The 17,807-nt window shown below is 34.6% G+C and overlaps 1 protein-coding gene across 1 annotated transcript; it reads left to right on the forward strand.

Moving 5' to 3' along the window:
- The first annotated feature begins 105 nt into the window (after positions 1-105).
- On the forward strand, positions 106-17,547 carry LOC141628504 (uncharacterized). The gene is made up of 6 exons (XM_074441639.1): positions 106-1,212; positions 1,350-2,710; positions 15,262-15,270; positions 15,376-15,718; positions 17,287-17,373; positions 17,476-17,547. The coding sequence occupies exons 1-6, from the start codon at positions 106-108 to the stop codon at positions 17,545-17,547; spliced, it is 2,979 nt and encodes a 992-aa protein (XP_074297740.1).
- Positions 17,548-17,807: the final 260 nt, after the last annotated feature.

Here is a 17,807-nt window from a genome sequence, read left to right on the forward strand (position 1 = left end):
TGTTTAATTAACATGTTAATATGTTAATTAATTGTTCATTCCCCTATTGTTTGCTATAGAAGGAAGGATGCTCAGCCTAGGAAAGCACCCTTCGAATATTTTAATATGTGGGGTATGGATCCTGAGTTTAAATCAATTGTTCAAAGAGAGTGGGATAAATTTGTTCCTGGGATCACCATGTATCAAGTTATTATCAAACTGAAGACTCTCAAACAGCAACTCAGACTGCTTAACAAAAATAGGTATGCTGATATTGAGAAAGCTGCTGAGGTTGCTAGAGTTAATCTTGATGCTGCTCAATCTCACATGCATAGACATCCTGGTGATCATGATATTATCCAGAAGGAAAAAGAAGCTGCTGCCACCTTTTATTCTCTTCAAAAAGCTAGGGTTTCTTTTCTTCAGCAGAAAGCTAAATCAGTGTGGCTTGCTGAGGGTGATGAAAACTCTGCTTACTTTCATAGGCAAATCAAGGCCAGGAATGTGCATAATAAGGTCTTTCAGATTAAAGATGTTCATGGTACTCAGCATTGTGAGCCTGATGCAATTGAATATGCCTTTCTGGACTATTATCAGCAGTTGTTGGGTACTTCTAATCCTGTCCATAAGGTCCATGTCCCTACTGTCAGGACTGGTAAGCTCATTACCCCTCAACATATCTCTGAACTGCTTAGGCCTATTAGTATGGAGGAGGTTAAAAATTGTCTTTTTTCTATTCCTGCTTCTAACTCACCAGGGCCTGATGGCTACACAAGCCAGTTCTTCAAGGATTCCTGGGAGATTTTGGGGAAGGATCTCTTCTATGCTATCAATAATTTTTTCTCAACTGGTAAACTTTTGAAGCAACTTAATAGCACCAACATTACTCTGATCCCAAAAATTCCTAACCCTAGTAGTGTCACTGATTTTAGACCTATTGCTTGTTGCAATACTATCTATAAATGTATTGCCAAACTCTTGTGTGCTAGATTGGGGAAGGTTTTACCTGATATTGTGGATTGTAGTCAAGGTGGATTCATTCAGGGGAGGAATATTGTTGAGAATGTCTTAATTTGCCAAGACTTAGTGAGGCTTTATAGAAGAAAATCTTCATCTCCTAGATGTCTTGTCAAAATAGATCTTAGGAAAGCTTATGATTCTGTGGAGTGGGATTTCTTGCATCAAATGCTTCTTGCTTTAAAGTTCCCTCAGAAATTTATTGACCTGGTGATGGTGTGTGTTACTTCTACTTCTTATTCTTTATCATTGAATGGCAACACCTTTGGATACTTTCATGGGAGTAGGGGTTTGAGACAAGGTGATCCTCTATCACCCCTTCTCTTTACCCTTTGTATGGAATATCTTTCCAGGATCTTAAAAGTGGTGGGCAGCAGCCTGATTTTCATTTCCATCCTCTTTGTGGTGCTATTCAGCTTAATCATCTTCTTTTTGCTGATGATTTGCTCTTATTCTCTAAAGGGGATGAGCTATCTATCACGTGGCTCTTAAGATCTTTTGCTACCTTTTCTATGGCTTCAGGGCTCTGCCTCAATAAGGATAAATCTGAAATTTACTTTAATGGTATGTCTCAAGGTGCTATGAGCTCTATTTTACAAGTCTCTGGTTTTAAGAGGGGTATGCTCCCTTTTAAATACCTGGGAGTGCCTATTTCTTCTAGGAAGTTAACTAAGGCTGATGGGATGAAGCTTACTGACAAAATTACTGCAAGGATCAGATCCTGGGGTGCTAAACATTTATCCTATGCAGGTAGACTTACTCTAGTGAATTCTGTTCTTTCTGGATTACATTCTTATTGGTCCTCTATCTTCTTGATCCCTAATGGTATTCTTAACAAAATTGATGCCATCTGTCGCAATTACCTTTGGGGGGGTAAGGATTCCTATGTTTCTGCTCCTAATGTTAAGTGGGAGAACTGCTGTACCCCTAAAGAAGAGGGAGGTCTGGGTCTCAAAGCTACTAAAACCTGGAACAAGGCTTCTTTGGGCAAGTATGTTTGGTGGTTGGCTTCAAAAAAGGATCACTTGTGGGTGAGGTGGGTTAATCATGTCTATATGAAAGGTTGTGAGTGGACTACCTATGAGCCACCTGTGGATTGTAGTTGGTCCTGGCGTAAGATTGCTTACCTCTTGAAACTTTTTGCTCCTGCTTACTCATCTGGTGTGTGGCTTGGTAAGGATATTCCTTATAAGGTTATGGATGGATACAACTGGCTCAGGACTGCTCAGCCTAAGGTTAGTTGGTATCGTGCTTGCTGGAACACTCTCAACATCCCTAAGACGTGTTACATTTACTGGGCAGCAATGAAGAATAGACTCATGACTAATGACAGACTGATCAGAATGGGCAGTATTGTGACTCCTGATTGTTACTTGTGTGGCAGCAACCCTGAGACTCACTGTCATTTATTTTTTTATTGTTGCTTTAGTACTCACTGCATCAGAGTTCTTCAGCAGTACCTGCACAAGACACTCCCTGCTACTGGTTTGGCTAGCTGGTTTACAAGACACCATGGTGGCACTATTTTGCAGAAGAGGATTATTTATGCAGCACATGTTGCTGTGCTTTACGCTATTTGGAGGGCTAGGAACAAGGCAAGGCTGGATAGGCTTGTGATCAAGCCTGATGTGTTGGTCAAGCAGGCTCTTAAGGATGTGATTGCAAGGTTTTGGGCAAAGAATACAGGAGTTGTTTCTAATAGAGAAGGGGCCTGGTTGGCGTCTATCTTGATTTAGTATGCTTTTGTCTGATCCTTGTAGGTTGAGTAGATAGCTTTACTTGTCTATTTTTATTGTATCTGTGGGAGACTCTATTCTTTGATTTATATATACTAACCTTTCACGCAAAAAAAAAAAAAAAAAAAAAAAAACATGTTAATATGTATTATAATGTTTATTCATGTTAGAAAAGTATGAAATGATGCTCTATACTTCATATTTGAGTTCATATTCATTTGTTTACATTTTGCCACATGTTTCGTATCACTTAAGTCATTTGTTATCACTTGTTCCATTTTGAGCTCAAGTGATATATAAATATAAAATATAAGGTTTATTCAGGTTATATAAGATTGAAATGGTATTATATACTCCACATATGAGTTCTGACTCGTTCATGGTCGAATCTTTATCGAGTTTCAATTATGGAATGCTTATCTTGAACATCTACTTGTAATAAGTCGTATTCTTGTGAAAATGCCATAATGCTATGCCTTCTTGCTTGACTTATATTTACGCCTTACTTGTACCGTTATGCCAAGTATTGATATACGCCGCTCTCGTGCTGTTTTGCCGGGAATTGGTTAATATATGCTCATTCCGCCTCTTTCGTGCCGTTCTACCGAATGTGGGTACTCGACTTTCGTTCTGTCGATCGAGTCTTGGATGCGGACTGTTCTGCCGCATGTCAAATCGGGAACCGTTTTGTCCTGAGAGTCTGGCCAGATTTAGACTAGGACTGAGTTATTATGATCATTATCGTTGTCCTACCAAGGGAATTATATCTAATGAGTATTAAAGGTCTTGGTCCTATCGGATACTAGAGGTGAGATGCAAGCCTTCTAGTTGCGATATGATCGCCGGGATTGATGCTTCCATCCGTTCTTATGGTGAGATGCAAGCCATAAGTATGAATGTGACATTAGTAGCCATGTCCCGTTCAATGTTTGTTAAAAGGTTTTCAAAGAAATGGCTATGGTTTCCATCTATGTATATGCTTTTGATTGACCTCTTGCTTATCTATCTCATATTCTTTGGATGATTGCATTTGTCATATTTCATTGGAGTTCGTGCTCGCGATTAAGTAACCGTGTCCATGTTCTTTATTTCCTTTCTTTTCTTATTTGAATATGCCTATGACTTGCTCATTTATCATTCTATCGTGTTTTCCCCTTTTATTATGTCAACATGTATGATCCCATGTTTCGTTATGATTCAAGTTATTCACATCTTATTTGATGTGTTTACCTTTTTGAGTTCTTTGTTATGTTCATTTTGATATAATGTGGCTGGGAGAACCTTGGGTTACACCCCACTGACTGTGGCGTTCATGTTTACATAAATGACAAGTATTAGTTGGTACATTTATGGGGTGAAGACATGTGTGAGCTAGCGAGTACCTTGACCGTTGGATTATTGTCTGTCGTTATGTTTAGACTCACCTTTTAGACTTGTTATTCGTGGGATATCTTTTCCCCCTATTTTGCTAGACTTGGTTTGTAATAAACTAAGTTTGCTTATCGTCGCACTTGTTTCATTTTATTAGTGACTCCCGCATGTTAAGCCTTATCTAATAAACAAAAGTTTTAAAATTTTCATAATTTTCGCTTAAATTTATTAGTTATATTTTCCGCATTATCGCAGGGTGTCACAGTAACGAATTATTATATATTACATTATTAATGAATAATATTATTATAATATTTATTATTATTATTACTATTATTATTATATATTATTATTGTTCTTATTATTATTATATTATTATTATTATTATTATTATTATTATTATTATTATTATTATTATTATTATTATTATTATTATTATTATTATTATTATTATTATTTCAGTTCAGTTCAGTTTAGTTCAGTTCAAGTCCATTAAGTTCAGTTCAGCTCGATTAAGTTCCGTTCAGTTCAGCTCAGTTCAATTCAAACAATTTCAGTCAAAAAGAACAGAGCCTTAATCATTTGTTAACTGAATTTAGTACCTTTGAAATTAAATATGTCCCCGAAATGCCGAACCTAATAATATAAGCGAAAAAGAGGCACTCACAAGATGATTCTAATCTAATTAGCATCATATTTTGCCCTTATATCTTCCAATAAATAAAAAAGAAAATAATAAAATAAAAATAAAACATGTTTGATTGGTAATCTATCTATATATCTATATATTAATATAATAAAACAACCACCACAATATATTTTTTTCCCTCCAAACCTCACTTTCACATTAAACATAGTTTTTAGGATTCCTTTAAAATAGGCTCGTTAACTAAATATCCCAATACATGAGATTTCTTTTATATCGCTAACATGAGATTTACAATAAGCTTAATATGGATACTTTCATCTTAAAAACTCCGTACTAATATGTTTTATTAATTTAAATTCAATACTAATATGTTTGATTTTTTTTTACTATGAACTAAACGATGTTTTGCTACCGATCTTAGCTTATCATGTTATTGTAGCCTCTCCTCTTTTTTTATACGTGTAAATTGTGTTGGGAAATGTATCCTCAACAATAGTGCGATCACATGATTTAAATATCATTATTAAATCTCATATTAAGAATACGTGAGGGATGATTCTTTATACAGTCTACTGACCGTCATTAATCGGTAATGATTGGCTAACTAGAGTTTGACATTACTGTCGTGTGACGGTGGTGGTCAGTTGATCCCTTTAGGTCACACCTATAGGATGAAGCCCAAATAGATATTTAATTAATTGTATGCGATATGAATTAATTAATTCCTTAATTATGGGAGTGCAATTTTGCGTCTTATTGTAATGTGATTAAATAAGATTAAATTTAGTAATTAAGTGTTATATTACTAAATTGGTTGAGGTATTAATAGAAGTTTTGAGGTAGAGGTAATTAGTTATTTAAAGTTACAAGAAGTTGTAATTTTAACTAACTAGTAATTATGGGACCCATTATATGATGATATAATGATAGTATACTACTCAAAAAGTGGAGTGTATATTATATTATTAATTGTAATATTTAAGTGTTAAATGATTACTTTAATAATTAAATATGTAAGATAGTTAAACATATGACTTATAAGCATTTGTGGGACAAATGACAAAAGGCAAAAATGGTCCAAATTTTCGGCCATATTAAGAGCACAAGAGATGCTCTTTTGTCTTATGTTGATGTTGGTTATTGTGTGATTGTGACATATCACACTAGCCTTTACATGCTACATCTTACACCTAGGCTTCCTACACTCTACCTACACTTTACAATAGAGTAAAAAAAAAACAAAAGCACAAGATTCCCTACATGGGAGAGGCCACCGGTTTTGGCCTTAATAAGAGAGCATTTTTGGCTCAATTTTTCTAGTGTGTGTGTGCTTGTGTTGTTTTTCTCTCTAATTTTCCTCATATGCTATTGCAACAAACTCTCTACAATAGTAATACTCTCCAATCTATTACTAAAGGTAGTAATACAATAACATTAGTATTATTAAGGATATATTTCTACTACATATCTAGTTAATATTAGTAGGAAATTTTGGGATTAATCTTTGGTGCAATTTATTGGAGTGGCTTCTATACTTGGAGTCTTAGGAGGATCATCCATCATATTTAGCTCAAGAACAAGTGAAGGAAGGTGACCTTACTTGTGCCCATATTTTCGAACGATTTAACAATGTAAGGAACTTTGTTTTTCTTATAAATCTTTCATTTTGTTATGCATGCACTAGATCTAAAGAACAAATAATTAACAAGTTAATTAGTTCACTATTAGAGGAGTCTAATAATAGGTATATAAACCTAACAAGTGGTATCAGAGCATAAGGATGTTGCATGCATAATCGGGTATTGTTTTTCCGAGTTAAAAGGTTAACATATAAAACTTAAAAATTTGTGATTTATAAGTATAAGCCACGAAATCACCATGAATGTTATATATTCTGGTCCTAAAATGTGTTTAGGTCATTTTTATGATTTATGGAAATTTATTGCTCATTTTAAGGATTTTTGGTCATTTTATTACATTTTTATGACTAAAATGGGAAATAAAATGCTAAAATTAGTTACACTTTGTTTATGACCTTGAAAATTTTATATAACCTCACATGAATATTTTACAAGTTGTGTGTAAAATGTCGAGTTAATTTGATCAATATTGCATGTTTTATGATTTTTATGAGATAAAAATGGATTAAAAGAGGTAAAATGGTTAAAAATAGTTAAATTTAGAATTAAGCCATGATCTTTTAATATGATGTCACATTAAACATTTACAGAGTGTATGTAAATTTCTAGATTATAATATCTTTCTTAGCATGATTTATGGATTTTTGAGTAAAAATGGAATAAATAGTGACTATTTTAGCAAAAAATTAGCTAAAACGTATTGCCTGGCTTGAGAAAACTATTTTAAGTTGCATAAATATCCCACTAATCAGATCTAAAGTTGTAAAAATTATTTTATTAATTTTTGGATACTTTATGTATTTTATGAGATAAATCCGATAAAATGCAACTATATTTTCTCAAAATTAATTCGAAACTTTTAACCATGTATTTTGATATTATGAGTGTCATGGAATTATTCCAGAATGTTCAAAAATTTAAAATTCAAATTTTGAAATTTTTGTAATTCGATTTGAATTTATTTCATATAAATAATGATTTTAAGGTAAAAAATCAGCATAAAATTAAATCAAGTTGAATTATTGTCAAAAATTTAGTGATGACTAATTTTTGAGTCCTAAAAAGTGTTAGGATAATTAACTTGAGCTTAGATGTGATTTAAGTGTTAATTAGTGATTTTAAAAGGTTATTATCACGCATTTCCATAAAACCGGGTTATATGTACGACATAAGTTAAATAGGGCGATTTAGCACATGATTTGCATGATAGGTACATATTATAATGCTGCATATTTCAATTGTTGAATGTCTTTTATTTATATAATTTTGAATTATGTAACTTTATCTTAGTATGGCCTTAGTTTAATCAATATTACCCGTAATGAAAGGGAATATTGATTCGGTTGTAATTTAATGTGATCTCGAATCACTTTTATTTTATTTTTATTATTTTTTGCATTTTACAAATGTATAATAGGAATAGCTTTGTATTTTTATTAATATTTGTAATTATGGAGCATCTTCAAAGACGGTGACATTCGGAAAGGTGATCCGACGAAGACGGTGTCTTAGGAGGCGTGCCACTTGAAGATTCAAGGGACCAAAGGAGTTGGTTTCCGAATATGTAATAGATTATTTAATTTTCTATTTTAGGAAGGCCATACTAGGAATTTTATTTATTGCTTTGCATTTCTTTTAATATGTTGCTTTCATTGCCAAATCGCCATAACAACACATGCATATTATATCGAGTCATCGACCGTGTCAATTAGAATTATCGTAGTTCACCGCTTTAGTTCACTTAAAAACGTGATAGATAATAAATTGACAAGACCTCTCACATATAATAATTGAGATAAAGCCTTACCAAATAGTAGAAACCCATGAAGTACCAATTTCATAAGGGAGTTAATCCGGCTTCACCGTAATACAAACCTTGTTACGTTGGCGAAGTGGGGTAATAAAATGTTATTACATCGAAATTTGGATTGAGCTCAACGGAAGTATTGTTGCTCGTAGTCGCATGTGTTCTGGGCTAAAGATGAGAATTAGAGTAATTTTTATCGACCGAGAGTTCTAAAAGTAGAATCGATTAAAGAGTTAATCCACCGAGTTATATTAATAAGGGATGAATCGGCTCACCGTGCCCGAGTTGATATGAATTTGGATCTCGGAATCATTTATGTAGTTGGGTGGAGGTCACTATATAAATGCAATGCTTGTAGTTAAATTTACGAGTATTATTAAAACGATAGATGTTAATTAATTGCTTCATTTTCTATTTTGTAGTTAATTATTCGCAATGAATTCATCTTATACTCCTACACCCATCACCTTAATTCATAGCTCCAATCATACGATGAAAAATGCTCCGATTATGACAATGATACGCTTAGAGAATTACGTGTTGGCTTGAGTGAGGATGGAAATCTTTGTCTTTTTACTACTTCTTCACCTCCCACTCACATACTCATGCCTACCTCTCAGGTAAGAGGATCATATGAGGGGAATCTCACAAATTCCAAGATATCCTTGTTTGATGAAACAAGGAGAAATATCATATTAAGTGAGAGTTCTAGCAAGAGTGTCCTTGCAAATGAAAGGAGTATTGGTATTAATAAAGGAAAAGCAAAGAGAGGTAAGAAACCCAAATCCGATTGTGAATTGGAAATTGATAGTGAGACTACCACAAAACCATGATGGGTATCCAATCCTACCATGAATATCATTATTTTAATGTCATGGGCCAATGGAAGCATATTTGCCCCGAGTATTTGAAAGATATCAAGTTGAACTTATTACTCCAAGTGGGACTTGGAAATGTGGAGAAGCTAAACAAGGGTGATGTGGATCACCGACAATGAAATGGAGCTCAGGTAGCCGCCACTTCAAGAGAAACTTATGTACTTGTTTTTGCTAATAGCTTTGAGTTATAATTTACATAATTGTTATTATGTATCCACTTAGTCTAAATCATATTTCCATTTCTATGTGAGACATGAAAGGATCTATATTTTGTCATCAAAGAAAATTGTTGTATTTTATAGAAAATAGACATGGATGTGAGCCATGTCACTTATCTTTATGATACACAAGTTTTAGACAGTTCCAACTCATGTAAAGATATTAACATAATACGCACCAAAAGACTCGTAACTGGTAATCCAAATGTTTTGTACATTTGATTTTTCAATTAGGTTACGTAAATGAGAAACGCATTAAACGCTAGTGTCGACTAGATTTATTTGACCATTTGATTTTTTAATCATATGGAATATGCGAATCTTGTCTCCTTTGCAATATAATTTGTACTTCCTTTAGTGGTAAAGGAACACGAGCAAGTGATTTGTTAGGACTAATACATGCCGATGTGTATGGTCATACGAGTATCACCGCAAGGAGAGGTTATGACTACTTCGTAACTTTTACCAATGATTTAAGTAGATAAGGGTATATTTACTTAATTAAATAAAAGCTGAAGCATTTGAGAGATTTGAGAAATTTCTAAAATGACGTAGAGAACCAATTGAATAAAGTTCTAAGCATTACGACCCAATCGTAGTGGCAAAGATCTAAGTAATAGATTTGATTTATTAAAGATGGATTATGACCTAGTGTCACTACCCATAAGATCAAACTAATATGAGTCGGTTTAAGTTGATGAACTCAATTTTGGGAAATTGCAATCCAATACGAACAAGTAATTCTAAACGGTTGGTCAACCATGAGATACCTAGAATAGAGAGTCTATTAAACAGATAACATGGATAAGACTCGTATATTATCAAGCTGCCATGTTAGGATGGCCTTTTGAAAGATAATACACAGTCTAAGTAAAACTCCTAATACTCCATTAAATATATATGTTTGTGACTCACAAAGCTATCTCTCAAGAAATTAGGTGTATTTCTGAGAGATAGAGTGGGAGTAGATTGAATCGTCACAAACATCTCTTATAGTTGAAATGTTACTTTGTGAAAGTAATAGAATTATAGAGTGGGAGTTGGTATTGAACTATTATCTATGAAGATAGTATGAGAGCATAGTTCAGTGGGAGTTTTTCGCACATGTCTTATTGTTCAAAATTATTACTTTGTGAAAGTGATAGTATCATGACCTTGTTACATACGAGCCGAAGCATTACAATCCGAAAATTGTTGCTCATGAGTAGATTTACTTTAAAGTGAGGGTCTCTTTAATGGTAAATAGAGCTTTAGAGTACACAAATGCATAAGATTTACATGAAGATGTTGATCAAGATAAATTGTGTTAGGAATCGCCGCATTTCATTATAATGAAGAATGGCAAATGAGATTAAAATTCGCTTTTTCTAAAATGGGTATTTAGAGAAGGAAGTGTTTGAAACACGAAATCTTAGATAAAGATCTAAGAATCCTAACATATTATGCATAGCTATCTTAAGTGATCACAGAGTGGTCTTAAGCAAGCATTAATGGATTATACTTTTCGTTCATGTGATTATAGTGAATTGTTTCATTCACATGATTGAAGAATCATGATATACATGAAGTTAAGTGGGAGCTAGAATTGTTTCTCCATGTCTTATATGTTAATAACATATTACTTATTGAGAATAATATACCAATTCTCTCTTCTGGCAAGAGTGATTGGGAGACTAGGAAAGGGTGCAATATACTTTAGATTACCGAATCTATGTGAGAGTATATTGGCATAGAGTTGAGAGTCTTATGAGGATAAGATCTTTCGTATCTGTTTAACATCAACAAGGATGAATGGCTTATTCATGATGATGAAAGTGGAATTACTATGATGGAATTATAGTCGTTCACTGAACCCATTAAGTTGTTGATTACATGAAATCGATTGCTAATGTTTCCGCCATTAGAACGATTATGTATGCCAACAGACGCATGTGTTGTGATGAAACATATGCCTAGGGCATTATAAGTCAATAACAAGACGATTCCCATCATATGGCTTGTGAAAGCCTTAAAGAACATCTTTGAGATTCTTGAGAAGAATTAAGGATTTGTTAATATGTTTGGAGTATAAACTAAGTTACGTGTTGAAGGGTTGCACAAACTCTAGTTTCCAAACTATAAGGGATTTGTTATAATCCTAGGATGTCATATTGACTAAGGAGTAAGAGACTAAGAAAGGTGTTTTAGTTTCGCGCATTGCAAATTCTACAAAAGGATTCTAAGTAAGTTGTGATAAAATGGTCACCGTAGGGATTAAGGGTGAATCCATCCACAAATGACTTTATCACTAGTTATGTGATAACAGTGGGAGCATCTATCAAGTTAAAGAGCCCAAGTCTAGCAATAAGTCTAGACATATACTTAGAAATGAATTCAAGTTATTAGAGATAACATCGAATTGAAGAAAATAGCAATTAATAAAGTTGGAATATATGGATATCGGGTATATCCACTTGCCAAGCTTGTATTGCATTTTAATTAGTGTTTATAATACACTAAAGATTATAGAATATGAAGTAGTAATAGTGTATTGACTGTTCATATGTGATAATCACATTTATCGTTTGAGTTTTATTAAACTCAGCCGCTACCTTGTCGTATCCGAATGGGTTGTAGAGACAAATTGAACCCCATTAAAGTAAACTGGATTGACATGGTATTCGCCCCTAGTTACTTATATGAGGTGACGTCTCGAAGTGACTAGAGTGTGATGCGATTGATGGCAAGTTCAAGTGCCATAGAGTCATATGGGATGACTAGTCGATCACATAGGCAGATTGTATGGGACACTCTGTCGGGCAGTGACCGCTTATAGAGTTCTGGTAATTCATAAAGCCTGGTCGTGGCAAGAGCTACTATAGTATTCTTATGAGTCAATTCTTTTGACTAGAGACTATTCGCCCAATTTGGCACAACTTCTGATTAGCTTTTATTTATACTCTACGATTTCGTAAATGAGGTCAAACTGGGTATATTTTGGGTTATGATGGACTGTGGCTGAACGAAGGGAATAGGGCGATAGGAATTGTCCGCCCCTTGTTAGGGTTGTTTGAAATCTCAAGGCCACTCGAGGAGTAGTTAACTGGAAATCAGGGCCACGCTCGGAAGGTATATATGATAGATAATTCCGGTCAGACAGTTAATCTCCAGATCGAGAAAACCACTCAAGATATGATCAAATGTAAGTACGACCTGCAAGACACCTTGCATTGAGTGGGAGATTGTAATAGGACAAGAGAATTGGTGACGCACACTTGTCGAGGACAAGTGGGAGATTGTTGGGAAATGTGTCCTCAACAATAGTGCGATCACATGATTTAAATATCATTATTAAATCTCATATTAAGAATACGTGAGGGATGATTCTTTATACAGTCGACTGACCGTCATTAATCGGTAATGATTGGCTAACTAGAGTTTGACATTACTGTCGTGTGACGGTGGTGGTCAGTTGATCCCTTTAGGTCACACCTATAGGATAAGGCCCAAATAGATATTTAATTAATTGTATGCGATATGAATTAATTAATTCCTTAATTATGGGAGTGCAATTTTGCGTCTTATTGTAATGTGATTAAATAAGATTAAATTTAGTAATTAAGTGTTATATTACTAAATTGGTTGAGGTATTAATAGAAGTTTTGAGGTAGAGGTAATTAGTTATTTAAAGTTACAAGAAGTTGTAATTTTAACTAACTAGTAATTATGGGACCCATTATATGATGATATAATGATAGTATACTACTCAAAAAGTGGAGTGTATATTATATTATTAATTGTAATATTTAAGTGTTAAATGATTACTTTAATAATTAAATGTGTAAGATAGTTAAACATATGACTTATAAGCATTTGTGGGACAAATGACAAAAGGCAAAAATGGTCCAAATTTTCGGCCATATTAAGAGCACAAGAGATGCTCTTTTGTCTTATGTTGATGTTGGTTATTGTGTGATTGTGACATATCACACTAGCCTTTACATGCTACATCTTACACCTAGGCTTCCTACACTCTACCTACACTTTACAATAGAGTAAAAAAAAAAACAAAAGCACAAGATTCCCTACATGGGAGAGGCCACCGGTTTTGGCCTTAATAAGAGAGCATTTTTGGCTCAATTTTTCTAGTGTGTGTGTGCTTGTGTTGTTTTTCTCTCTAATTTTCCTCATATGCTATTGCAACAAACTCTCTACAATAGTAATACTCTCCAATCTATTACTAAAGGTAGTAATACAATAACATTAGTATTATTAAGGATATATTTCTACTACATATCTAGTTAATATTAGTAGGAAATTTTGGGATTAATCGTTGGTGCAATTTATTGGAGTGGCTTCTATACTTGGAGTCTTAGGAGGATCATCCATCATATTTAGCTCAAGAACAAGTGAAGGAAGGTGACCTTACTTGTGCCCATATTTTCGAACCATTTAACAATGTAAGGAACATTATTTTTCTTATAAATCTTTCATTTTGTTATGCATGCACTAGATCTAAAGAACAAATAATTAACAAGTTAATTAGTTCACTATTAGAGGAGTCTAATAATAGGTATATAAACCTAAAAAATTGAATATCTAACAACTAACAAATTGGATTTGAGAAGTATTAGGTAAATGTCTTTAGAGATGGTCTTGATAACTCATTATTTTACCTATATTTTATATACTTATTCCCCGTAATATTACACTAATTTTCGGCATTTTTAGTATGTTTGGTATTGTATTTCTTTCCTTTGCGGTTTACTACGATTTTATATAATATTTGCAGGAATGGAGTATTTGACACTAAAAAATGCCATTGTCAACGAGATAAATGGGTTAAAGAAGATGGTCTATATTTTTGAAGTCCAAATGTTCAAAATCGTAATAAGATGTCTGAAGGTTTTGACGAAATTCACGCTCAAAGTAATTATGAGCTTAGTGGTGGACCATGCGTCTTCTTGGGCCTCATGTTGGGTTTGACTTGGTAACAAATAAAGTCAACCGAAGAGAAACAATTATATTGTACGTATATTAGCCTTAGACATATATTCCATGGGTCTTTAATGGTGAATATAAATACGTACCCAGGAAACACGTATAGAAGGAGTTTTTAGGTTTTGCTTTTTGTCAGTTCCGTTTTCTGTACTATCTCCGTCTTTGTTCTTTATTTGCGTTTAATTCAAGACTAAGTTTTTCTTCTCTTCTCTTTAATTTTAATTATGTATTGAATTATTATTTGTACTTGCTTATTACGATTTATGAGTAGCTAATTTATTAATCTAGGGTGAAAGGGGATCTAGGTTGTTAGAAAAGGGGTTATTATGAATTGATTGTTAAATTGCTCTTAATTGTTGTTTGATTATCCTATTACTTCTAATTAGTTAATTACTGATCAGAATTGATTAATTAGTCTTGCATAAACTAGGATTATCACCGACCGGATTAAGACTAGTATAGGCCACGATAATTGAATAGAGATAATTTAATGATAGCAACCGCATGTTAAATTAGATTTAAAAGAAATATTGAATCGACTGATCATATGACTTTCAACAATATAAATTGCTCAATCAATGAATTAAATTCTACCCTTTGATGACTACCTAGTGAACCTGAATCCATAGACTCTTTAATATTATTGTTATTTGTCTTTTAATTACTTGCCATTAGCTGTTAGCATATAAACAATCAAAACCCCCACATCTGGTTACTTTAAGACAGATTTAAATATAAACAAACTAGATAATCACCGCCTCCCTATGGATTCGACCCTGACTTACCGATAGCTATTTTGTTAGTAGTAGTTTAGGTTTACTTTGATTAAGGCAAACGACTGAAAATAACCTTATCAATTTTGGCGCCGTTGCCGGGGAGGCAACAATTTTTCTGTTTGTTTTTGTTTATTTTTGTCTTTTGTTTCAGGGAGCGTCAGTTCCTTGAGACAGTTTGATATTTTTCTTGTTGTTTTCATGTATGCACAGGTCTTACAGGTAGGAGATTGTACCTTTTGATCTCGAGCCAGAGAGGACTTTTCGCTACAGACGAAAATTTCAAAGAGAAATAGGTCAAGTAGAAGACTTGAGTATACTTGACAGTGATACAGAGCACATATTTGAGTCAGGAGAACCGTCCTACAAAGAGGACACGCTTATTTCTGACACCCCAGTTCCCGTTCTTACTGACGAGGATTTAATGGAAGATTTGTTGAAGGAGTTTTCTTCTAAGCTCCTTGCTTTAAGCCATTTGGATTGCGTACCATGTTTAGAGGTTTTTGCAGGTGATTCTTGGAAAGCTCAACTGGATGCTATTGAAGCAGCTCTTTTAGGTAATGGGTACGATTCCACTTCAAGCCATGAGCTAGATGATGAAAAAGATGGAGCATCTGCTGCGGTGAAAATTTATGAGCATATTGAGCTTTTTCCTTCAGAAGAACCTTATGTACCTTCCACCCATTATCCCCTCATATTACTTTTTAATTGGTCTAAAAATGATGAAAAAGCTAGAACTAAACATGGAGATACAAAGAAAAATTTGTTAAATAATTATATCTCTTTTGTTTTTGCTTTGCCATGTCTAACCAGTTATTAATGTCATTTTTCTGAGTTTCATGACAGGACCTTTGATCGACTTCTAAGAGTGTTGAGTCCTTCCGCTCTTGAGAATGTGATGTTAAGTTCACGAATATAAATGACCACTGATCTGGAGACGCTCGAAATTTATTCTCATTATTAATTTTAATAATTATTGTTATTTCTATATTGGTTTAATAATTACAAGTATGTTTGTTTGTAGGAATAATAAGAGTAAACGAGAAAGGCAAAAGTTGGGCATACAAATTCTGGAATTCTAAGCTCCCAGGGCTTTTATTTTCCCACAATCCAACACCCATATTACTCAGTATCTCAGTCACTCACTCATCCCTCGCCAACCTCAAGCCACCACCAAACTCTGTTCCGCCACCCTCATCATGGTCGGCGCTATCAATTCCCAAGTCAGTCACAACGGTCTCATCGCTCACTGATGCGACGCAGCCAATCTGCTTCCTCTTGCGTCCCCTGCTGTGACGACCTCGCCTGTCACTTATCGGCTCCGCCGTGCTCATCTCCCTCATCACTCACTGATGCGACCATCCTCACCCAACCACCATCTAATCCCCAATTTCGAAACCCTAACCCCGTATCGATTTCATTATTGCAACTGAATCGGATTTCTGGGCTCGCATCAAATCGGAAAAGGGATGAGTTGATGACGATTTGGGCGTCAATTTCTTCCCGTAAATTGGGTCGAAATTGATGCTAATTGGGGAGATATATACCGGGATAGCTTCCTCTAGTTCTTGCTTCTGATGGAGGTATGAATTTCTAGCCAAATTAGTTTATAAATCCCTACTCGTTATATAATGCGTCTGCTATTGAGACTCAGTTTGATTTTTGCTGCGTCAGAACACTGTTTTACTGCATATACGTGTTCTATTTGTTCGAATTCCGAGGATTTGCTAGGCTCGATTCCTGCTACATCGAGCCCTTGTGTGAAATGAGCTACTACTTCCTGTGATTTTGCTTTTAAATGGTGTGATGCTCGGTGTTGTGCATTGGTTTTAACTTCGACCAGTGTTCATGAGTTGTAGGAATGATTAACTCGACTTTTGGGCGAAAATTTCTGGACTTACTTGAGTCCAATTAACTGGTAATTGAGGGCTTGTCTTGATTTCTGCTGTAGAAATTGGGCCCTGGACGAGTTGAGTCTGTGTTGTTGCTTTTCTGACTTGAATATGAGGTGCTTTCTGTCATCTTTGCTTCCCAGCAATGCATTTGACTCAATTAATGCTATTTTGAGTCGCTCTTGAAAACGCCGAGCTCAGTTTCCTTACGACTTAGCTTGGATTAGATCGGATCAAGGGTGATTTGAAGAAGATTTGGGCAGAACTTTATGGGTCTAACTAAATCGATTTTAATTCTGATTGATTTATGTGGATGGCTATGAGGTGCGTATCTGCTTGATGTCAGACTTATGCTGCTGAGTTTGGGGGTTCAATTTCTCCTACACTGGAGGACTGTTTCTTGAGAATACGCGCTCGCTTGTTCAAATTCCGGGTTTGTTAGACTCGATTCCTGCTATATCGAGTCTGTGTGTGAGTTGAGCCTGCAGTAGCAGTAATTTTAGCTCTATGATGGTGCGATGGGTGGTAATTTCAGGCCTATATTTTTGAGTTTCACAGCTCAATTTCTGCTATATTGAGTCCAGGACTGTTGATTGATTGGACATAAATTTACCGCTGGGTTTTTGCAGCTTCTTGTTTTGTCCAGTGGACGTTTGATGATACACTGACATTCAGCCATTGACTACATTCCTCAAGTCACCAAATGGTATTCTATGCTTCAGACCTGGTGAGCTCGTTTCCGTCCTCCATTACATTTTGTGTCCTCTGATTATATAGTTATTTTTCACATACATTGAGGGCAATTCATGATTCAAGCATGGGGGAGGGATTAATTTTTGCGATTGATTTCTGGTTGCTGAACTTGAA

This window comes from Silene latifolia, chromosome Y (assembly GCF_048544455.1).
Source record: "Silene latifolia isolate original U9 population chromosome Y, ASM4854445v1, whole genome shotgun sequence".
Classification (NCBI taxonomy): domain Eukaryota; kingdom Viridiplantae; phylum Streptophyta; class Magnoliopsida; order Caryophyllales; family Caryophyllaceae; genus Silene; species Silene latifolia.

Bases quoted from the DNA above. Each gene is read 5' to 3' on its own strand.
- LOC141628504 (XM_074441639.1), top strand. From the start codon at position 106: ATGTGGGGTATGGATCCTGAGTTTAAATCAATTGTTCAAAGAGAGTGG. The intron at 15,719-17,286 runs GTACCTTCCACC...GCTTGATGTCAG, and splicing joins TTCCTTCAGAAGAACCTTAT to ACTTATGCTGCTGAGTTTGG. The intron at 17,374-17,475 runs GTTTGTTAGACT...TGGTAATTTCAG, and splicing joins CTCGCTTGTTCAAATTCCGG to GCCTATATTTTTGAGTTTCA.